Source organism: Physcomitrium patens, chromosome 3, assembly GCF_059467195.1.
Source record: "Physcomitrium patens ecotype Gransden chromosome 3, ASM5946719v1, whole genome shotgun sequence".
NCBI lineage: Eukaryota > Viridiplantae > Streptophyta > Bryopsida > Funariales > Funariaceae > Physcomitrium > Physcomitrium patens.
Genome location: NC_143412.1, coordinates 1,674,719 through 1,698,040, shown reverse-complemented (window position 1 = coordinate 1,698,040; position 23,322 = coordinate 1,674,719). Strand labels below are relative to the sequence as shown.

Sequence of the window (23,322 nt, the reverse complement as noted above, 5' to 3'; positions counted from 1 at the left end):
AAGTCAAACATTTTATTGAGTGTTTTAAAGTTAAGTTTGATGTGAATAAAATTTTAAACAATAACTTATTAATCATATTTTTTTCAATTATTAGGTTATTTAAAAGAATATGTTATTTTTTGAAATATTACATGATAATTACATATTCTAAATAAGTGTGAGTATGAAAATTTTAAATGGTATTTTCTTTTGAAAAAAATATATTACTAAATACAAATTGATCCATTATCTTTTTTAAAAATTATATTACTAAATATAAATTGATCCATTATCTTTTTTAAAAATTATATTACTAATTATACATTTATCCATAATTAAAATCACTCAACATGCTTAAATAAGCACATTGTGTTTAGTAAAAAAAAATTAAAAAGATAAATTTAAGAACCAAAGTTTCATAAATTGCATCTCTCATTCTATTCTTTGGTGTCTTATATTAGTGATTCAATTTCAATTTTTAACAATATAAGATTTTAATTTGCTATTAATTTTTTTTTGTATGTAATAATTGTAGTGCAAAGTAATAATATCATGAAAAGAAAAATTGACTTAATTAAGCATCTTAGATTATATTAATAATTAAGTATTTTAAAAATATATTTTGATATTTTAAATAAAATTAATATGGCTATGTCGATTCTTGTATCTTCTTCTTGAACCTTATATAAAGTATATTTGACAAATGAGTAAAGACAAATATCTACACAAAAAACATTAATAGATTAAAGTTCTTATGAATATAATGTTAGAATCCTATAATACACAATGGCTTGTACTCATTTAATTAATTAATTAATATTAATATTATTTTTAATTAGTTTTTGCACATTATATTTATTTAACAATTGACTTGTTTAGTTTATATCTAAATTAGCTTAAATATATTAAATAGGAATGAAGAAGCTTTCAATATTTTTATTAAACCATATAATACAAAGTCATTTAGAGAAGCAATTATTTTTATCCATTCTGATTATTAGTTTGTTGTTCTCTCTCCTCTTATTTATAAATAAATGACAAAAAGAAAAAAAAATTATTTGAACTTAAAATTTGTGACTCAAGAAATTGGTTGCTTCTCCCAACTTTTCAACACAATTGTTTTGTAATAACGAATCACAAACAATTTAAGGTAAGAATCCTAAATTTTATAATTTTTGAAATCAAATGAACCTCTACTTTTATTTTTCAAAAAAATTAATAAAAATTACAATATTTAAACATAAGTATATTTTAACATCCATTAAGACAATAAAGAAAAGAGATCAAAAAATAAATTCACAAGAAAAGAAAACCAGATTTAATAAATAAATAAATCAAAGACAATATTTGGATTGCTTCAAAAGTTATATCAACAAAATTAAAGAATATCTTGCATTACCTTTTTATCCATACTATACAAGCTAGATCACATAATGGGTTCTAGAAAAGGTCGTGGGAACTCTAAAATATCTACCCAACCAAAAAATCTTCTATATGAACTTTTTGGAGGATTTAAAAAGTTCGTGGATAATAGTATAAAATTTTCCTTAAAACTTCTAAATAACTACAAAAAAATTCTAGAGATTTCTAAAATTTGCAAAAAAATGATACAATTACTTATGAAATCCTGAAATGCTTTAGAATGTTCATAAAGCTGCTAATTATTGTAATTTATTGTTTGTCTACTACAATATGTATATACAACTGACAAAAAACAGCTGCATCACAATTTAAATTTAATATATAATTTTTGTTTTTTCATGTTCAGTTTTCTTTGAAACAATGGGCACTCGTCCAACAATGCTACTATTATGACCATGCCTCTAGAAAACAGGCCAAAAATAGTCATGTAAGCTGTTAGCGCAAGATGCACACACCTTGATTTACAGCTTAAAAAGCAGCAGATACATTTCTGTGCAACGCAACACTCAAATGAAACCATAAATTGGGTCATTTAGATACTCCCTTGCTGGCGTGTACCTGTTCATAAACAAGAGCCCATAGCCCTAAAATTGTGGACTTGTGTGCACATTAATTGTGTCTTGTGTGCTGCTGCATTCATTAAGAGTTTCACTGAGCGTGGCATGACAAGCTCAAGCACAAGCACAGCAAGTGACCTAATCTGCCATCAGAAGTAGTAATTTTTTTGGCTTGGCTGCACTTCAATGCCTCCAAAAAACCACTCTCCTGCTCCACATGTTGATAGACCAAAGCAATCACCACCACAAAGTCTTGCTGTCAACTTCAACTGCCATCCAGAGCTAATGAAACCTCAAAAAGGATATGATAGAAACGCACCATTGTAGACAAAGCACAATGCCTGCAATATCTCTAAGCGGCCTTGAAGAATCACCACATGGTGATGGAAAGGCAGTTATAAACTCAATCTTCATGGAAGGTGCATCACTAGTCTTGTGTTGAATCATCAGGTCTGCTAGTGACTCAGTCTCAACTTGCTGATCTACTGAGTTCTCCACTCCAGTTTCACTTCGTAGGTGGCCAGAGCTTTGAATGGCTGACACATAGAGCGGGTCTGCGTTGAGAGTGTCGAATCGTTGCATTTCAGTGCTTTCCAAATATCTGCATTGCTAGGTTATTTGAATTGCAAATCCTATCTTTTGCTACACCCGCGCATCTACGCCATGAAGCTCATATCTATGTCGAGAACAAGCATTCCAGGTGGTGCACGTGCTGAATGCCGGCATGTGTATTTTGAATACAATCTCTTGTTGGACAGCTGAGAAGAAAAATGTGCAATGCAGCTGTAATGCTTGAACTATCTTTGTCAACATACAGCCCCATAGTTATCACATGTGCTTCTCCACGTAAATACATTCTCTCTAAGTCATGAGATTCGATTGTGCGCTAGGTTATTTCAATCTTGCATGAGTAAGTCACTGAACCCTCATCTCACAAACAACAGCGACCTCTTCTTCTACTAGTTGGCAATCGATGCTGGTTTCCGCTTCCTGTGCGAAAACCGACTTTATTCAAAAATTGACAACGCGTCGAACCCTAAACAAAGCATCGTAGTTTGTCGGACCCTGTTCCTTCAGTGCATCAAATGGAATGCGTGTAGGAGTCCGAAATTACGTCCTCCAAACTTGAAAGAAACTCTCTAAGAGATACTTACGAAAAATTGCCAACTCAAATTGTCACCCATTACTTGTTGTAGCTCTCACGAGGTATCCGACCCTTCCGTAATTGCGTGAGTGTATACTCGGCAGCAGCAATCAATTCTCGAATGTTGTGTATCGACCGCTCCTCCGCTCCCATGTTAAAAATCTCCCTGACATGTTCTTTCTTGGTCTGTTGGGCAGCGAAGCCCAGCCCCAATCGCGTCGAACTCAAGGCTCTCAGGTACTGCCTATACAGCGACAACACCAGCGGCTTGTTCTTCGCCAGGTCTTCGGCCGTTGCCCACAGCAACCCTCTCCCCATGGAGCCCGAGTCTCACTACCTAACCTCAACGCACGAGATTGATCGAAAACAATTCACTGTCTCAACAATTTCATGTACATGAGCACACCCAGAGAATCCAAAATCAATGGACAAGCAGCAATCGACCAACAATACTGTCGACGATTCCTGAGCCCTAAACGACTACTCAATAAATTTTTGCAGTTTCTTCTGCTTCATGGATTAGGGCTCCAAAGACATAGATTGTGTCCAGGGTTTTTGTCACAGAAAGAGAACACACGAAACTTTTCAAGGCTAACTATTCACCTCGTTACATTTGCAACGCTTTTATCTCAAACCATACCTTGAATTCAGGTTTGGCAACGAAACTCAACTTTTCGAAGACAATCATAAGCTATTTAAATGTGAAGCAAAACTTTAATACGACAACCCACTCTAAATGTTGATCCAGAAAACATTAGAAAATGTTGAATTTAGTCTAGTCCTCAATGTATCAAGATACCCACCTTCGGAAACTGTAATAAATGAAGCCGCAAAACCCTAAAAGTTCATGTTCGGTGTATGTGTCAGAACTTCTCGCGTATTGCCGCGGTAACAGGAGGAGACCTCGGGTATCGTTACATTCGTCGCTGCACGGATTTCAATTGGGTTGACCCACGTCTTTGAGCATATCCGCAAATGAATATGTACTTCTAAACTGCAAATAATCGTCGTCGTCTACATGCAATGCTAGAGCTGACGTGTCACTCATATTTCGATGTTACTGTTGCGTTGTCGAACGGAGAGATATAAAGAATCTCCCCATTGTCATTCGTCGTTGTGCTTGGACGCAAGTTGCTTGGGTCCGCTGAGGCTTGCAGGCAGTGGAGCTTCGAAGTCTGAATTTGGGCTGACGGTGAGTAGCAATCGCTGGCGCAAGTGATCGCCTCTTGTGTCGAAGCGTCGTGTTCTTTAGCTTCTGGATTCCTTTTCGTGGTTTATGCATCTGCACGTTGACGTTGAGCGTGATCGCTTAGTACTCTGGGATTATAGAATTTCGCAGCTCAATTTTTGTTTAACAGTTCATCGAGTTGGCTTTTCCTGCAATAGAGTCGCCTTCACTTCTCGCTTTTTCAGTCCAGCTCGAATGCTTTTCTTCAGAGGTACGAAGATTGTTTGAAAGTTCGCACGTAAAGCGTCGAATGGGTTAATAAATACTCTGATTTTGATTTGTTGTTTATCTTTTTGTTTTTATTTTGTTATTTTAGTGAAGGCATTAGAGGACTTTTATGGTTTGTGAATGTAGGCGTTGCTTGAGAAGGTCTGAAGTGCGAGAATTGGGCCTGGTTAGTTAGATCCTGAGTCGTCACTTAATGAAGGGGAAGCTGACTTCGAGCTGGGATTTGGTAAAGCCTGAGATTACATGTGCAAAGAACCTAGTGAATGTAGAATGGATATCCTCCTTGTTTAGTCCTTGACACTTGAAGTGATAGTACTTTGCTGAGAGTTCAAACGGACCTTAGGAATTGGCTATGGTCTTCGATCTATCGACAAATGGTTTTCCAATTGAGTTCATCTTTCATTTGAGTTTTTCTCGATTTTTAGTAAAATCTCTCTTTTTGGAAACTTTACAACTTGAGTTCCCACTCTGCTTCATAACGGACATGCATGTGTATAGAGTTTATCGTGCTCAATTTTCCATTTGCTGGGTTCCTATGTTCAACTTGTACTTGGTTGGGACTTAGATGAGCTGCAGGCTTACAGCGGGTACTATTTTACAGGAGTGCACGTATATAAACAAGTTGTTTTGCGGGTTTAGTATCGGAGCATAAAAACTGAAAGATGCACTCAACCATGACTAATTTGTGACGATGTTGCATCTTTGTGATCAGGAGTGCTGTGATTGCTCTTGTGTAGTTGACCAAGAGAAGGTCAAATCTTAGAGTTGTTTCGAAGATGGCCAATGAGGAGAGTAATCGCGGCTCTCAATATTCGCCTTTTGTGGCCTTAATGTGCGTCTGCTTCGTCTTCTTCTTCTTCTCGCTTTCTTTCTTTGGCATGGTCTTTGGCAGTGTCTTTCAGCTGAGCATCTCGTTGTAGACAACTTTAGTGCATCTGTTCAAAGTCGAGAAGAATAAGAACTCCTGATTTGACGTCGAAGCTCAACTTGAATCGATGGCTTCTGTTTGCAGCTATATCTTCAACTTGATGGTAGGCACTGGCTGTTTGGCTCTTCCATCAGTATTACTGAAAGGAGGTTGGGTACGTTTCTGAGCAATCCTTTCCTCGACGGTTAGTGGTTTCTGTTCACGAAGATACCAATTTGCTTCTGCTAGGCTTTGGCTGCAAGACTTGAAAGCATTAGAATTAAAAACATTTCTTTCCAATGTGATGTGATTTAGATGGATACGAAGACAAGCTCATACCATTTTATGCCCAGATAATAATGTTAACACGAGTCTGCATGTTACGGTGGACATGCTCACAGATTTTGGGTAGCTCCTTTCTTTTCATTGTCGCATTCCTGAGGTACGCAGATTGTCTTATGGTTGATTCTTCCATTTTGCATACTCACGCATACACGAAGTCTGTCGAATTCCTGTGCTCTGCGTGACGATTATACTTCAGCATTAGCCAACATGTTTTTTGATTTTTATTAAGTTCTGTGTCACCATACTCCATGTACAATTTCTACCATTGTCTTAAATCATGTTATCTTTCTGCGCAGCTATGTAAGTGTGACGTTTGTGCTGGAGTCCATGGCCACAGCAAATGCTTTCATCCAACTCAAAAGCAAAGTATGTCTTAACGATATCTACTGACCAACCCTTGGTTGGCGTGACCATTCTCATCTCTCTCAGAAGAAATATATCCACTGTAGATTATAGTTCATTATTAGCTTGAGTAAATACCAAAATTTTAAGAATGTTCCAGATTCTTGAAAGCAGTGCAAAACTCACGCGGAACAGAGCGGCATCCGACTTGTTCAACTTTAATATCCAACTTTTGATTTGGTTTGTGTCACCACTTCTGTCAGGACGGTCTCGATGAATCTCTGTTGAGTGAAGAGGCTGGACATCGAGGGGATGACTTTCCTTCTGAGGAGTCGCAATCTCTGCACACACCCAATGACGAAGGCATATTTCAGATTTCAAGAAAGATAGAGATGGGGGAAATGGCTGTAAGTTAAATGGACACCCTTTGTACTTCTCGAACCACTTCTTGGTCTCATACCCCTTCATGCTTCAGAATAAGATCCACCTTGCGCACACATATCAAGAAAGTCTTCAATAGAGAATGTTAATCGATTTTCGTGATTTGTTATTTTTGAAAAATTAAAAATTGCTTCAATGAATACTGAAGCATGGTGATTTAAATGCAGGGTCTGTTCTTCAACCAATGGGGTATCATTATCTTTTACAGCGCCCTAATCGTAATTGCTCCTTTCTTTGAATCTTATGCACTGTGCGAAAACACTGAGAACCTGTTTTGGATGTATAATCTGCAATACGAAGAAAAGAGCCACATAGGCTTTGAGTTTATTGATGTTCCCGGATGTTGATCGATGGCTTCATTTTTTACAAGAACAAATCTTACATCTTGTGGAATGGTGAATGTGAATGACGCAGTTGTATCTTGTCGGAGATTCGCTCATCTACAGCACATTAGTTGCTCGATCCTTGGCGCAATATTTTGCTAACCTCACCCCAGCTTCATGGGGATTTGGCCTGTTCCTGGGTATCTTCTTTTGTTTCAGTTTACCTCTCTGGTAATTATACAATGTTCTCGGCACGACAAATAGCATCACATTCATTTTCCTCCTCTTTTTTTCTGCTGTGCAATGGCAAGGATGGTTTTGGCGTGACTATGTCTTTTGGATCGCATTGCTGTAATGGAGAGCGTTTTAATTCAAATGTATGGTACTTCTGCTTTGTGGCAGCTATTTCGACTTCCAGAAGACGAAGCTGCTGCAGATAACAACTCTCGTATGAACTCTGATGCCTTTCTGTTGAACTATCAATGTAGATTTGGTTAATAGTGATGTTTTCTGATTTGTTGGCTATTAATATTACTATTTAATAGGTACCTTTAAAGTAGTTAAGAACGAATATTACACACAGCTGTCTCCCAGATGCAACTGAGAATTGGAACCGTTTGCGTCCTGGCAAGTGTTGCACTAACTAATTACCGCATGATAAAGAAGTTATTTCCACTAACACTTGGTTTGGCTAAACAACGTGCAGGCTATTCGAAATATTTCACTTTACACGTATGTCCATCTGCTCCCTTGTGGATAGTTCTCTTTGGCAATGTTATGCGGAGTACAGGCGCTCACAGTCATTAGAATCTGTATATTCTACAGTTCTGAAAGTATGGCGTGTTATCTTGCAGTATGATCATTCTGGCAGCTATAAAAGTCGTGAAGGGAGGCCGCCAGGACTCTGATGTACCAAGTTTCAGCTTGTCGTAAGTCACAACACCATAGTGAGTTCTCCGTTGAAGAAGTGGGTTTATGTGGATAGTCTACATGCCAAATTAAGGAAACTGGTTCTAAACTTACTGTGCTTCATTATATTTCTTTAGCATTTATTAAAAAATATTTCTGGTAAATTTCTTCTTGAAAACTGTAAAATGCATCGTAACCCGATCAAATTGTTTGATTTTAACTCTGTTTGCCTCTTTCACTAGATTGCCAAATTTTCCTTTTTTTTCTTTTTTTCTTTTTTACCATGCCCTGTTACTTGCGATCTTGTACAGCCATACTCATTACATCTAAATCTTTTGGGTCTACAACTCTTACAAGAAATTATTTGCGATTTTTCAGAGCACTGCCAAACTTATTTGGAGGGGCTGTCTATTCGTTCATGTGTCATCACAGGTATCCCGGTCTTTGTTACTTCGCATCGGCGCTAATTTGTGGTGTTTGAGGATATGTAATTAAATTACTTATTCGTCCCACTCGTCGTTAGTGCTGCATTGTAAATCTGAATCTGAGATCGCGTCGGTGAAAAAAGAAAAGAAAAAAGAAAACAGTTCTATCAAAATCAAAGTTTTTGGAATCTGTTTGGATTCTGCATGTGGTGGGATGTCTAGAAACTTGAACTCTGATTTCTAAAGGTTTATCAACAAACGTTTTGTCTCTACCTGGCCTATTAAAGTGGTACTTGGTATTGTCTTCTGTATGTACAGTTTACCTGGTATTGTGACACCCATGCGGAATAAGTCACACTTACAGCGCATTGTGGCAACGTCATACGGCAGTGTGATTGTTGTTTACATACTGCTCTTCATTTCTTGCGGATTTGCTTTTGGTATGTGATGGAATGCCTTTTGGTAGTGAATATCATAATAAGCCGACTGTTTTACATTACATTTTATGTACGTTTCAACTGCATCAAAAAAAAAATGGTTTAGAATATGCACTGCACCAATCCTTAACATATGTATTCGTGATGTAGGAGTTACCGTCAAGGATCCTTTGACGTTCAATTTTCCTGCTGACCGTATCCACCTTGAAGATCCTTGTAGCTTATTTCTATGACTATTGGCCGTTGAACCATTTCATAATGTACTATTACATTCCTTAACTACAAACTGCAGAGTATGGTCTTGTCGGTAGTCTTCTTTTTCTTTTCCCAGGTATGCTCTTTTACGGGATAAAAACTTTCATTTTATTTCCAATTACCTAGATAACCCTTACAAGTATAACTTGAGCTTGACTTTGAGTCTGACCAGATTAATTCCTTTTGAATCAAACACCACTCTTTAGTATGTTTCATTCGAATTCCAATTACTTCTTTTTACCCTGGTATAAATACTGCAAGTGATCAGAGAGTTCTCTACTCATTCGCAATCACATTGTGACCAAACTGACTGTGGAATGACTCTGGAGTGACCAGTGTTTACATTGTCATCTACCTTTCCCATGCTCTCCATCACTTTGCGCAACAACATTGACACCTTAATCCAGTTCGTATCTGACAAAGGTAAACAAGCGGAACACACTGATTTGCAATAAATACATGATTTTAACTATTCTAAGATTGGCAACTGTTGGTCCTCCCCTTGGACGTGAGTTGTACGTTTTAGCTCCAGTTTTCTTCATGCAAATTTCATTTTTGATGCACGGGTTGACAGGTTCACAAAAAGGGGCGTCGTTACCACCACCTGAAACTAGCAGACTTCGTCGAACGATCCTCACTTTGCTTGCTGTTGGGCCACCCACCTTGATGAGCTACATCGCTAAGGTGTGCTTTCATGCCAAGTTTACAGTGACTGAAAATTTTAGTTTCTCATGTTAATCTTCTTAGCTGTGTGGAGAGACTGAATCAAATACCACCAAGTAATTTGTCCACGCATTCCAACATAACTCTTAGAGAGTTTCCTCTAAAATATAGTCGTGCAAAGTACTTTCTATGGTAACATGTGCGAACCACTGGCAGCATGCGAACATTTCTGTGGACAGTTTGGTGGGCTTCACGGGAGCGTTTGCAGGATGCGCAGTCATGCTCATCATCCCTGCTGCCTTCGTGTACTGTTCTAGAAGGTAAGCTTTCTCGCCACCATGGCTTCTTGTTTAAAAGATTTCTTTTCTTTTTCCAAGAATCAGAATAGCGGATTAAAATAAAATTTAAAAAATAAAATTTAAAAAATAAAGTGCTTTCTAGCAGGCATGAATGTAATTTGAAAATTCTTTTGTGTATTACACCAATACAGGGCGTTCACAAAAGCGTGGAATTCAAAGAAGGGATCAAGGATGTCACAGCCCACCAACTTCCACCACTCTCCATTTGCAGGGCAAGGCTGGGTGATTGCAGTGTTGGCATGGGCTTTATTGTCTCTGATCTTCAACACGTATGAGAAGTGGACGAAGTTACCAACAGCATAGGATTTAGTGTTTCGTACGATGCACTCACCGGCCCTGATCTCTCCAGCTCAAGCTACGGTTTAGAATCATCACTGTTGCGTAACTTTTGTCTTGTGGTTTATCTATAAGCTTGATAGTTTGAAGAGAAAGGGAGAGTTTCAATCATATATTCTCGATGGCTTGAAGCAAATGGTCTCGACTTCTGGCTCCATTGCAGGATATTGAGTATTCAACACCAATAGGGGCCAACCACCTTATTTCATGAAACACTTTTTTAAGAGCTCTCTTAATGGCTCATTGCAGGAAGCACTGTTGCACAGGTACGTTAATTAGAATTTCAGAGAATTCTAAAGAATTTCTAGCCTTTGTCGGTTGGGAGTTGTACATTTGATCAAGTATACCTTGGAAATTTAATAGTTCTGACAAGTAGGAACACCTGAAGACTAACCATTCAACGAATATTGCTGCTTGAGAGAACCTATTGATTATCTAGTTCTACACTAATGCTTTCGAAAACCGTTTACATACTTTTCTTTTGCAATTTCAGAATCCACAATCACTCCACTAAGCTGAGTTAGAACCGAGAGGGAAACAGTACTTGTGAAATTGATTAGTAATTTAACAATCTCATTTAGCTCTACTCTTTCCTTTCCAGCTAATAGGATACTGCTCAATCACGAGCTTTCATTTAGCTCTACTCTTTTCTTTCCAGCAAATACGAGCTTTCATTTAGCTCTACTCTTTCCTTTTCAGCATATAGGATACTACTCAATCACAAGCTTTCATAATGTATATCGAATCTACTTGGATAATCATTCAAGATTGCATGTGATTTGTCGCTCAACTATTGAAGATCAACAAGATCTTATATATAGTTGCCACTATATGGAGTTAAACCATAGTAAGTTGTTAATAGTCAAATGATAACAAAGGATTAAAAGAAATTGCTATGGTGGCAGTTAGGGTTTTAGGTGGCAGCTTCGTCAAGAGGAATTTAGGATTTAGTTGGATGTGGCAAGGAAGAATGAGTATGTACATGAAGACTTCAATTATAAGTAAAAAGAATTGGAAGTGAGAGTCATCTTACTCCACACTTCTCTTGGGTGCAACCTTGTTAGTGCTAAGTATTGTAGCTTCTAACTTCTTTTTCTTCAATAAATCATGGATCCACTTACATTTCCTTGTGAGTTTTTTTGAAGTTATATGAAGTCTTTATTGTTTTGTGGAATAGATCATATTATTGTTGCTAAAGTTAGGATTTTGAAATTCTTAACTTTTATATTCAGATCTAGATCTATATCTTTATTTGCTCTTACTTGTTGTTAAATGCATCTTGGATTCAAGGTTTGATTTGTCTCTAATAATAATGTTATAGAATACTAATATTATATTTTGTTATTGAATTAGATCTTTGGTGGACTAACTTTGTAGTTTCATGTATTAAAAGAGCTTAAGGTGCTCAAAAGATCTCCTATGGTGCATAGAGTTGATTTGTAAGCATTAAACTGATAGAAGAGTGAAAAATCTGGTTTGAGATGTTTATATAGTTTATTGGACTTGTAAGAGGTCTTAGAAGTTAAATTAAGAGTGATTTGAGGGTGAAAACACTAGCTTATTTACAAAGAGGGCATTCTGAGATGGTAAGTTAGCAGTATCTTCTTGTTGATTTTGAGAGCATTAGAACTATTTCTCTTGATTTGTTTTTGATAAATCTCTTCTTTAAACATGGCTTCAAGTGAAGGTGAAGGTTTTAGAGCAATTAAAAAATTTAGAGGTGAGAATTTCTACCATTGGAAGGTCAAAATAGAGCTTTTGTTGGCTTTTTTGGACCTATGGGATATTATAGATGAAAGTGAAGAGCCTCTAAGCATGCATGTTGATATAAAGGTGAAGAAAGACTATAAATATCATGAAAAGAAGGCCTTTGGATTGATTGCAACTAATGTTGATGAAGCCAACTTCTCCTATATTATCCCTTATAAAAGACCATTTATAACAAAGCATGAATAGGTAATTTGTATTATTTGTATATAGAGATATGTAGTTGGAGTCATTTTTGAAATTTTTTTAGAATTGAGGTTAGGATAGTGGTTCATGTGAGATCCATCATAGAACCTTCTATGAAGGCTCAAGGTAGTTATTATGGTAGGATCCATTTTTAGAGTCTTTTAGAAGGATAATTATCTTGATGGGACTTACCATTAGAGATATTCTAAAAAGTTCTAAGAATAGTTGAACAAAGTATAAATAGAATTGGCTGAGGCCATTTGAAAGTTTGGTTAGATATGGCTTTAGACTCTTTTTTTTAATAAAGTTTGGTTGATTTTTCTTATTCTATTTTATTTGATTCTATTTGGTTCTATTTTCTTTTATTTAGTCCTATCTTTCATATTCCATTCCATTTAGTTACTTTTAGTTTTGTTATCGTATGCTTGGTCTTACATTGTGTTGAAAACTTTTTGTTATGAAATTTGTAAGGTTTTAGACCTTAGAGAATCTAGTCATGTTTTATTCTTATTAGAGGAAGTATTAGTATGTACTTTGGTAGTGTGTTAATAGCCACCATTTAATTAGAAGTCAATTGTTGTGATCACATTGAATACTATTTTGGAGCTATAATGAGTTACTTTAAGAAGTCAATTGGAAGAAGAAAATGTATTATAATAGTAAAATTTAGCAAGGAAATTGTAGCATGGGAGATATGGCAAAGCAATGCCAAATGGAGACTCAAATACAATACCTCATAGGCCAAATAACTACTCTGCAAGGACAAATAGAAGCTTCTAAGATAAAAAATTGACATCTACTAGGCTAAAATTAAACAAGTCCAATATATATTCAAAGATCTCATGGCAAGAAGATGTATGCCAATGGTTCTTCAGAATGTGACAGTACCTCTAATTATCTTAGACAAATATAAGCAAAGGAATCATATATGCATCTAATTATTTGAAAGGTGTAGCAACCATTTGGTGGCAACATCGAGTTCAAAGCTATTGAGCTCAAGGTGGATTCTATAACTAAGAAGAGTTTGAAACCAAGTTTAGGAGTTAATTTTGACTTTTTAATGCAAAGAAATTAGCACACAATTAATTAGCTAATCTTACACAATCTAAATTAATGTAAAATTAAATCTCCTAATTCAAGTTTTTATATCTCTAAATTAACAACATTTCAAAGATAAAGATGATGGATCGATTTGTACGAGGATTGAAACTTGTGGTCTTATGAGAGGTGGAATTAAGGGATCTTTAAACATTTGAAGAAGCAATTAGGATTGTAAAGAAGGCCAATGCTATAGATTTCAAAAATTATGGAGTACGACCTATAATGCAGGGTGCTATGCCATTAGTCAATACTATGACGGAACAACCAACACCAATGGAGATTGATGCTCTTCAAGGATTATTGACATTAAATAGATGATAAATATTAATGCAAAAAAAAATATACTTTTACTATATATTTTAAATCAAAGACTGTTCAAAATATCAAAGTTCAAGCATCAACAAATTATGGCAAATTTACAATCTTAAGGGATATAAGAAGTGGAGCAAAAAAATGGGGTTCTCCAATAAAAGCATTGAGGGCTAATACTTGGAATAGTTGTTGTTTTTCAAAGACAAATGACATAGCCTCAGACAACTATTAGAAGAATTGACTAGTGTATCTAATGGGTCGACTAAGAAAATAACCATATTAAGTGCTTGTGGATTACGGCTCTACAAAAAATTATATATTGAAAATAATTATCAACCAATTTGGCATTAAAATAAAGGTGATTAAAGGAAGGAATATATACCTAGCAAATAACCAAGAAAACATGTTGAGCCAAACAAGTGAAAAAGAAATTCTGAGACTATGTGATACTTATGTCTTGATCGAGACGTTCAGAATAACAAAGCTTAGATATGATGTTATCCTTAGTATGCCATGCATAGAAGTGGGAAATAAATAAGTCGATTAGCTAGCAAAGACAATCTCTTTTACAGATGGAAGATGCATGGTGACTCTTTGCGCCTTTACATTAAGTGGAATAGCAAAACAATCTGTCACTAAGAGCTTCTTTGTAGAAATGACCTTTATAAAGAAACAAATACAATATAAGCAACAAGTATATGTGGTAGTTTTGAATCTTGCCCCAATGGTGGAAAATACAACCAAAGGAGTAGAAAGAATAGAACAACTTATATATGAATATTGGAATGTCTTTTCAACCAACTTATGTAGTAGTATGCTATCTGATCCAGATACCCTCTTTCAAATAGAACTAGTATCTGGGGCCAAATCGACAAATTAATCAATTTATTGTCTAATATAAAATGAATTTGAAGAATTAAAAAAATCATTGGAAGAATTAGACCTTTAGAGTGGTTATTGGCAGATTCCTATTGCCAAAGAGGATATAAAAAAGATGGCATTTTGTACACACTATAGACATTATGAGTAGCTTACATTATCTTTTAGCCTTATCAATGCTCCAACTTTTTTATGAGTCATATGAATAGATTATTTTGGGAACTTTTATATAAATATGTAATTGTATTCATTAATGATATCCTAGTCTATAATAAAATCCTTGAGGAGCATAAGCAACATCTATGAAAAGTAATGTGCTACCTATGTGATAGTTGCTTCTATTGTAAGCAATCAAAGTGTGAATTTTGGAAGGCAAAGGTCACTTTTTTGGAGCATGTAGTGTCTTTCAAAGGTGTATTTATGGAACAAGATAAGGTGAAAGCAATAGAAAATTGGCTAACTTCCAAGAATGTTTTTGAAGTCTGTTCATTCTTAGGCTTTGCTGAATATTATCATTGTATTGTTTGGCAATTTGCACATATTATTGCCTCATTGACAAGCTTATTAGAAAATGGTGTCTCATTTGAATGGAAATTGGAACAAAAAAAGGCCTTCGAAGAGTTGAAAGAGGCGTTGATTACTACTCCAATATTACAACCATATGATTGCAATCTTCCATGTACACTTGATTTGAATGCTTTTGATTTTGTTATTGGTGTGGTTCTTCAACAAAACTTTGATAGGGCCCTTCAATTTGTGGTGTATGAATGATGCAAATTTAAAAGGACAAAGCACAATTATTCTACTTGTGATGAGGAGCAATTAGCAATTGTACAGCCACAAACGTGTAGCGACACTATTTATTCAAGAAACTAATGACTATTTGCAGTGACCATCAATCCTTGCTAAATGATTTACATTTAAATAATATGAAATCACAACATTATTGTTGGAAGGAGTAATTCCAACTCTTTGATATTCTGCTTGAATATAAGCAAGGGCAATAATACACCATGCTAGATACCTTATCACATAGATTCGACTTATAACTTGAATTATATAACAAGGCAAAAGTCCCTACTATTAGTAATGTCATTTCAAACTTAATGAAAAGAGTGGAATAGAAGGAAGCTATGGACACTTAGGGTATGAAAAGACGTTAGAATGGATTTCAAGGATATAATTTTGGGTAGGCTTGAATTGTGATATTTGAGCTTTTAGGCATTCTTCTAAATCATGCTAGTATAACAAAGCACACATGCAATATTTTTTAGGCTATTGTACCCAATTTGACTACCTATAGCATGTTAGAAGTATATAACTATAAATCTCATTACATACTTGTTGCAAATGCTTCATATTCATATTGCGGTTGTTAACTTTGTGAATTGACTCTCAAAGCAATTTCACTTGGCCATAGTGCGCTTTAATATTAATGCTCTAATACTTGCACAAATCTTCTTTGACATTGTCTTTCATCACCATAGATTACCTCGTATCATCATTTTAGATTAGCATCTATGCTTCATGGAGAGTTTTTGGTAAGCCTTATTCAAGGTATTAGGCACATAATTTGCTATCTATATGACCTTCCATTCTTAAACAAATGGACAAACAAAGCGTGCAAAATCTCATTCATTCTAAGGAAACTATTTGAAACGAAGATGTTTTGCATTAATAGAATAGGATTAGTTGTAATAGGGCATAGATAAGATATTCATATTATTTGTACACAAAGATATGTAGTTGAAGTTGTTTTTGGAAAGTTTTCAGAATTGAAGTTAGGGTGGTGGTTCATGTAAAATCTACTATAGAACTTTCTAAAAAGGTTTAGAGCAGTTATCATAATAGGGCCTACCTCTAAAGTCTTTTAGAAGGATAGTTATCTTGGTGGAGCCTACTATTAGAGACATTCTAGAAAGTTCCAAAGATAGTTGAATAAAATATAAATAAAATTAGTTGAGGCCATTTGGACATTTAGTCAAGTTTGGCTTTAAACTCTTTTTTCAGTAAAATTTGGTTGTTTTTTCTTGTTTTAGTTTGTTTGATTCTCTTTAATTCTATTTTCTTTTACTCAATCCTATCTTTCATGTTCTATTTTGTTTAGTTATTTTCAATTTTGTTCTGATGTGCTTGGTCTTACATTGTGTCGAGATCTTTATTGTTATGAAATTTATAAGGTTTTAGACCTTAAAAAATCAAGTCTTGTTTTATCAACAGAAGCATGAAAGACTCTTTGTAACATTTATAAGAATAAGAACTTATCCAACATCATCTATATAAGGAGAAAGTTCTTGACTTGTAAGATGGAAGAAGGTGAAGACTTCATGATACATATCAACAAAGTAAAGGTACTTGCAAACCAACTTGGAATTATAAACAAGCCTTTAGAGGGGGTAGATGTTATTATGACTCTACTTATGAGCTTACCAAAATCCTAAAACTACCTCATTGTGGCTTTAAAATCTATAAAGATGAAAGAACTCACAATGGACCAAGTGATAGAAAGACTTAGTTATGAAGTGACCAAAAGAAAAGATAAAGAACCTCAAAGTGAAGATTCAGTATTCTATTCATGATAAGGAAATGGCAATTATTCAAACCACCAAGATAATATCAAAATTTTCTTTATTTGTGGCAAAATAAGATATTTTATTTGAAATTATTGCAAAGGCAAAAAGATGGAAAGGGAGAATGCAAATAATATACAAAATGAGTTTAGAAGAGAAGATTATGCATTCTCAATAGTAAATGACACCTCTATGGTTGCCATATCAAGATAGTTTGTAGACTCAAGTTATTCCAAGCATGACATCTTATAAATGTTCATTTGATACTTATGAGGCTATTTCAACATTAAATGTGATTTTGGAAGATAGTGGTATATGAAAAGCCATTGGAATTGGTTTTATTATAGTGGAGGTGGTTGTAAATTGATAAACCAATAGGATTACATTCAAAAACATCTTTCATGAGCCTAAGATGAAGAAAAACCTACTTTTGGTGAGTAAACTTGTAATAGAAGGTTTTATGGTTAAATTCAATAAGAATGGGTGTTTAGTAAAGATATTACATAAAAACATAGTTGCTAAAGACTCTAAAAAGAGAAATTTATACTACCTCAAGTATAAAAAGGTGAATAGAGTGCAAGTAGCTGCATATGCTTAGTTTACATCAAACCAAGAAAAGTTGAATATATAATATTGTTGCCTTGGCCATTTGAACATGAAAAGCATGGCAAAGCTTAAATCTATGGTAAGTGACTTAGATCTTGGTGAAACAAGCCAAAATACAATAAAACTTGTATGTGAAGAATGCATACAAGGCAAACAACAAAAGGCCTTATTTCCAAGTGTTGTAGCAAAATGTGCTACAAAGTTGTTGGAGATTGTCCATTCTGATATATGTAGACCTATGAAGACCATAAGTATTGGAAGATCAACATATTTCTTTACTTTCATTGATAATTTTTCAAAAAATATTTGAATCTACATTCTTAAAGCCAAGAGTGAATGCTTTTAGAAGTTTAAGGAATTTGAAGTATTTTTTAAAAAATAAAGTAAGTACAAGATCAAATTGTTGCTTATGAATAATCAAGGTGAGTATATATCTAAGCAATTTGATGTTTACATGAAGAATGAAGAAATTGCTAAACAAACAATAATTCTATATACTCCACAACAAAATTATGTTGCTAAAAGGGTAAATCAAACCATTGTAGAGATGATAAAGATCAAGCTTCATGTTCAAAATCTTGGTTATGAGTTTTGGATAGAAGTTGTAGTAAATGCAGTACATACAAGGAATAGATATCTAATAAGTATTCTTACATTAATGACTCTACAAGAAGCTTGGAGTAGGAAACAATCTTACATTTTACATATGAGGATTTTTAGATGCATTATATATACAAAGATACCAGATTGTATGAGATCCAAAGTAGATGCAATAAATACAAAGTGTATTTTTTTAAGATGTTATGAAGGTACTAAGGCATATAGGCTAATGTATTTGGATACCAAAAAGATCATTAAAATTCGTGATGTTGAATTTTTAGAGTATGAGAGTACTTGTAAGCACTTGGAGATATGTCTAAGTAAAATTAATACTATGTTTATGGACACATCTCCAATTTTAGCAACAAAAGAAGAAGATGAAGAAAACAAAGGATGAAAAATGTATGAATGAAGATGAAAAGGTAAAAAAGATGAAAAAGAAGGCCTTATAAATTTTTAAGACTAGTAATAAAGATGTTGAAGATTATAATGATGATGATGATGAAGAGTATCAATCCTTGAGTGAAAAAAGATAATCTTTAAAAAAAAGCTTGAAAGAAAGTATGAAATACAATAAAATGAATCTTCTTCAAATGAAAGGAGATATTTCTTGAAAAAAAGAAGACCACGTAGCAAATGGTAGAAGAATCACATCTTTCCTCAAATAAGTAAAGAACATACAAATATTGTTCTTTTTGCTAATCTTTTGTCTTGTTGTGATGTTATAAAATCTCAAGATGCAATGAAGTGGGAGAAGGCTATAGAAGAAGAATACCAATCTCTTATGGACAATGGTATATATGAATTGGCACTTCTTCTAGCAAATTGATCTAATATTGATTGTAAATGGATGTAGCGGTGAGACTTAAGGCAAGATTAGTTACAAAAAGGTAACTTGATTTTAATGAAACTTATACACTTGTTGCCAAATTCACCCCTATTAAGATCATTGTGGCAATTGAGGCAATAATGGACTTGGAAATATACCAAATGGATGTGAAGACAGCCTTTTTGAATGGAAAATTGTAAGAAAACATCTATATGGACCAATCTTAAGGATTTGTATAACAAAGCAAAGAATACCTTGTATGCAAGTTGAAGAAATTCTTGTTTAGATTGAAACAATTACCAAAAATATGGTACCAATATATTGACACATTTTTTATGAATAAAGGATTTATAAGTAGTAAGGCTAATTATTCACTGTATGCCATGCAATCTAAAGAATTATTACTGATTATAATCTTCTAAGTTAATGATTTGATTATCTTGGCTAATAATATGGAAAAGATGGATTGAATGATTACCATATTTGAAAAGGAATATGAGATGAGTGATTTGAAAGAGCTCTACTATTATTTAAGAGTGGAGTTTATAAGAGATCATAGGAAGAAGACTATTAAAATGAGCTAAAGCAAGTACATTAAAGAAGAGTTGAAACAATTCAACATGAATGAGTGCAAGCCTATTAGAATATCCTTGGAGGCCAATTTGAAGTTAATGAGGCTCTTGAATAATGAATATATACAAGTTGAAGGTAAAATGCAAAGTATTCAATATAAAGTAGTAGTAGGCTTATTTATATATACAATGGTGGCTACAAGAGTGGATCTTACATTTGATATGAGTATTATGAGCCAACACATATCTAAGACAAGATCTTTATTTTGGATAATGATAAAAAAGATATTAAGGTACTTAAAAGATATAAAGAAGTTCAAATTGTACCTTGGTGGTAAGAACATTGATTTATAAGGTTATCATGATGCAAATTGGATTAGAGATGTATATAATAGAAGATCTATAATAAAATATATATTTTTTATTAAACTGGGAGTCATTTCAAGGAATTGTAAGAATCAATCTATCATTGCAAGATCAACCATGGAAGCTGAATACATGGCAGCAAGTCATTATGTAATAGAAGTATGTTGGATAAGACAACACTTAGAAAACATTGAATTAGTGCAATTAGAAGCAACTCCAATAATATATGATAATCAAGGATGACTTGTATTTGCTAAGAATCCAAAGCACCATTCAAGAATAAATACATTGATGTTCAACATCATTTCGTATGAAAAAAAATTGAAGATGGAATAATAGGTATAAAATATTGTGCTACAGAAGATATGCTTGCTATTGTGCTTACAAAAGTATTAATAAATGATAGACACCAGGGATTGGTAGAGGCATTAGGCTTCAAAGCCTTTTGATAATTAGCAAAGTGGGAGTGTTAAAGATCAGCAAGATCTTATATAGTTGCCACCATATAGAATTAAACCATAATAAGTTATTAATAGTTAAAAAATAACAAAGAATTAAAAGAAGTTACTACAGTGGCGGCTAAGATTTTAGATGGCAACTAAGTTAAGAAGAATTTAGGATTTTTTTGGATGTAGTAAAGAAGAATAAATAAAATTATAGATGAAGACTTTAATTATAAGTAGAGAGTGTTGGAAATGAGAGTCATCTTACTCCACACTTCTCTTAAGTGCAACCTTATTAATGCTAAGTATTGTAGCTTTTAACTTCTTTTTCTTCAATATAAAGAAAGAGCGCTCAATAGCAACCACACATAACAATCCATCATCAATTGTTTTGAATGGAAGAACCTTTTAATATTAGCAGGTCAAGCACTCTGATAAAAAAAAATCATTCTATGATAATTTCTATGAACAATCAAAAGTGTTGTTGTTGCAATTGGCCTCAAATAAGCAGAAGTGACAAAGATTTTTCACTATTTGGCTACCAATGATGCTGATTTTGTGTGAGTTCCATAGCCAAATATTTCACTACAAATTAGGATTTCTTGGCAATAAGTCACGTTAGCTCAAATATCTGTATGGTATGTAGATTTTTATTTTGGTACAATATTTGCTAATTCATGATTTGGATGCAATCAAAATTTGATGCTAGATCGAACATTCATCAAATCTCTATTATCTTAAGATTTTGCCATTACTTTTTTATAACTTTTTTTTTACACAAATATGTTTTCTTAAGTTTGATAAAACTAAAAATCTTTTAAGTAGGATAAGTGTTTAAATGAGAGAATTATACATAAATGTAAAAATCTATAACAAAAGAATACAATAAAAAAAAAGGTTGAGGTATCCAAAACAAGTAATTATGCCCAAATCATTTATTACTATTTGTTGTACACCATACATTGCAATCTATTATATACTAAAAATTCTACTAAACTTAAAAATCATTGTTTGTGTTTCTTTTACTACTATAAGTGAAAATTATAATTTACGTGGAAAAATTAAAATATAATTTCATAAAATATTTTTTACATTTAATATGTCTTTACATTTCCGACTCAGGTTCGAAAGGGATGGCAAGGAGATGCGGTGTGAACGGGGCCGAGGGATTAGGCAAGGTATAGGGGTGCGGTGTGAAGGGGGCCGAGGGATTAGGGTTTAGGGCCGTCGTGTCTCGCTACTTGGGCCAAGGGAGGAGTAACAGGAGCTCTTTTCGTGGTCGGCTTGTTGTCTGAGCTCCTTCCGCTGCTTCACCGCTCCACGCATTGAGCGCTTGACTCTCTTCCGCAATGGGTAAGACATGCTCGTGTCTTCTTCGTGAAGTTTTTCTTCGCATTTGATTCGTTATTTGATGAAAAGGAGGCTTAGGGTTTTATGCGGCCGACACATGACCGTGCAGCTTCTGGCGTTTGTTGCTAATTTTGTTTCTAATGCATTGCAGCGAAGATCAAAGTTCACGAGCTCCGCGCCAAGAGCAAGAATGAACTCCTTAATCAGGTGTAGTTTCTGTTCTTTGAAAGTGTGCTAACTTTCCACTGCTTCCCCCTCTCAACATAGGGTTTTCATTGATACTATGATGTCTCTCACGTTTGAGTGTAGCTAAGAGAGACTAGCAGGAGTGTGAGGATTTTGTGGTCCTAACTCTGGAGCTTTTACTTCAAATCGTGAATGCAGTTGAAGGAGTTGAAAGCCGAGCTCGCTGCCTTGAGAGTTGCTAAAGTGACCGGGGGTGCGCCGAACAAGTTGTCTAAGATGTACGTTCTCTACTTTATCAAGTGAATCGGTCGTGTATACTTCCAGATTATTGCGACTTCTCGAACTTTGTAGAATTTTTTTCGAGTTAAATGATGAAATTCTACTCACGTTAAATACTGATGAACAATTAACACGATGTCCTCTCTTCCATCTTCAAGATTCAGTAGTTTTCGAACTGACCGAGATAGCACAGAACGAGATCGTCACGGTCCCTCGACTTGCTCTCAAGGATAAAGTACCTTCACCTAATTCAGTCCTTTTGTCTTTGATTTTACAGCAAGGTGGTTAGGCTTTCAATAGCCCAGGTGTTGACTGTCATTTCTCAGACACAGAAGGCAAGTCTTCGAGAAGCCTACAGCAAGAAGAAGTTCCTTCCCATTGACTTGCGTCCGAAGAAGACTCGCGCTATTCGCAGGAGGTTGACCAAGCACCAGGTGAGTTTTCGAGATTTGGCCTATCAAATTTTTGGGACTTCAAAATGCTGAAGGTTTTTATTCTTGGTGCAAATACACAGGGTTTACTTCACCCTACTTCGAGCAATTGTTTCATGGTTTTAAAAGCGAATGATCTGCTAATATTCTGCCCGTGAATACGCAGGCTTCCATGAAGACCGAGAGGCAGGAGAAGAAGGAGGCTTACTTCCCCATGAGGAAGTTCGCAGTTAAGGCTTAGAAATCTGTGCTTGGTGCATCGATCGCTTGTTGGAGCATCTTTTTTATTGTTTTGAATGCAACGTGGGAAATTCTGTTTTTAGTCTCAAATCTCGTTCTTGAATGAATCCTTATCTATTTATGGGATTTGTCTCGCATTTATCCATGTTAGAGATGTTCAAAAAGTTATGTGAATGGAGGGAACTGAGGGATTATGCTGACTTTTTAATTACTGCGTTGACCGATCCTGGTTGGTTACGATGACGCTATCTTTTCCCCTTTCCGCGAACGTACCTCTTTATTTCTTACAATTCAAGGCGGTATGT

General features: G+C 34.7%; 3 protein-coding genes and 1 long non-coding RNA gene across 11 annotated transcripts; 2 read left to right on the top strand and 2 right to left on the bottom strand.

The window, feature by feature from the left end:
* Nucleotides 1–1,356: 1,356 nt before the first annotated feature.
* Nucleotides 1,357–2,540, bottom strand: LOC149989464 (uncharacterized). The gene is made up of 2 exons (XR_016501965.1): nucleotides 2,278–2,540; nucleotides 1,357–2,166 (listed from the first exon to the last, which is right to left on the bottom strand). It is a non-coding gene; the product is annotated as an uncharacterized LOC149989464 (long non-coding RNA).
* Nucleotides 2,541–2,918: 378 nt separating this feature from the next.
* LOC112279787 (uncharacterized) lies at nucleotides 2,919–4,095 on the bottom strand. Of its 4 annotated transcripts, none has more exons than XM_024514472.3 (2): nucleotides 3,906–4,095; nucleotides 2,919–3,476 (listed from the first exon to the last, which is right to left on the bottom strand). In XM_024514472.3, the coding sequence occupies exon 2, from the start codon at nucleotides 3,418–3,420 to the stop codon at nucleotides 3,142–3,144; it is 279 nt and encodes a 92-aa protein (XP_024370240.1). In that variant the 5' UTR covers nucleotides 3,421–3,476; nucleotides 3,906–4,095; the 3' UTR covers nucleotides 2,919–3,141. The 4 variants fall into 4 exon arrangements, with proteins under 4 accessions (XP_024370240.1, XP_073388727.1, XP_024370241.1 ...); XM_073532626.2 differs by having other exon boundaries at nucleotides 2,919–3,439; XM_024514473.3 differs by lacking the exon at nucleotides 3,906–4,095 and adding an exon at nucleotides 3,743–3,899.
* A 132-nt stretch (nucleotides 4,096–4,227) lies between these two features.
* Nucleotides 4,228–10,552, top strand: LOC112279785 (uncharacterized). Of its 5 annotated transcripts, none has more exons than XM_024514458.3 (19): nucleotides 4,228–4,294; nucleotides 5,271–5,390; nucleotides 5,571–5,640; nucleotides 5,867–5,907; nucleotides 6,107–6,176; nucleotides 6,416–6,559; nucleotides 6,761–6,811; nucleotides 7,008–7,147; nucleotides 7,319–7,364; nucleotides 7,623–7,648; nucleotides 7,771–7,845; nucleotides 8,204–8,257; nucleotides 8,569–8,690; nucleotides 8,838–8,882; nucleotides 8,980–9,018; nucleotides 9,279–9,365; nucleotides 9,517–9,626; nucleotides 9,822–9,925; nucleotides 10,096–10,552. In XM_024514458.3, exons 2-19 carry the CDS (start codon nucleotides 5,335–5,337, stop codon nucleotides 10,265–10,267), a joined length of 1,452 nt encoding a protein of 483 aa, XP_024370226.1. In that variant the 5' UTR covers nucleotides 4,228–4,294; nucleotides 5,271–5,334; the 3' UTR covers nucleotides 10,268–10,552. The 5 variants fall into 5 exon arrangements, with proteins under 5 accessions (XP_024370226.1, XP_024370223.1, XP_024370228.1 ...); XM_024514455.3 differs by having other exon boundaries at nucleotides 5,819–5,907; XM_024514460.3 differs by having other exon boundaries at nucleotides 5,781–5,907.
* Nucleotides 10,553–21,812: 11,260 nt separating this feature from the next.
* LOC112279470 (large ribosomal subunit protein uL29) lies at nucleotides 21,813–23,099 on the top strand. Its single transcript, XM_024513938.3, has 5 exons — nucleotides 21,813–21,884; nucleotides 22,033–22,088; nucleotides 22,266–22,345; nucleotides 22,624–22,780; nucleotides 22,944–23,099. Exons 1-5 carry the CDS (start codon nucleotides 21,881–21,883, stop codon nucleotides 23,016–23,018), a joined length of 372 nt encoding a protein of 123 aa, XP_024369706.1. The 5' UTR covers nucleotides 21,813–21,880; the 3' UTR covers nucleotides 23,019–23,099.
* Nucleotides 23,100–23,322: the final 223 nt, after the last annotated feature.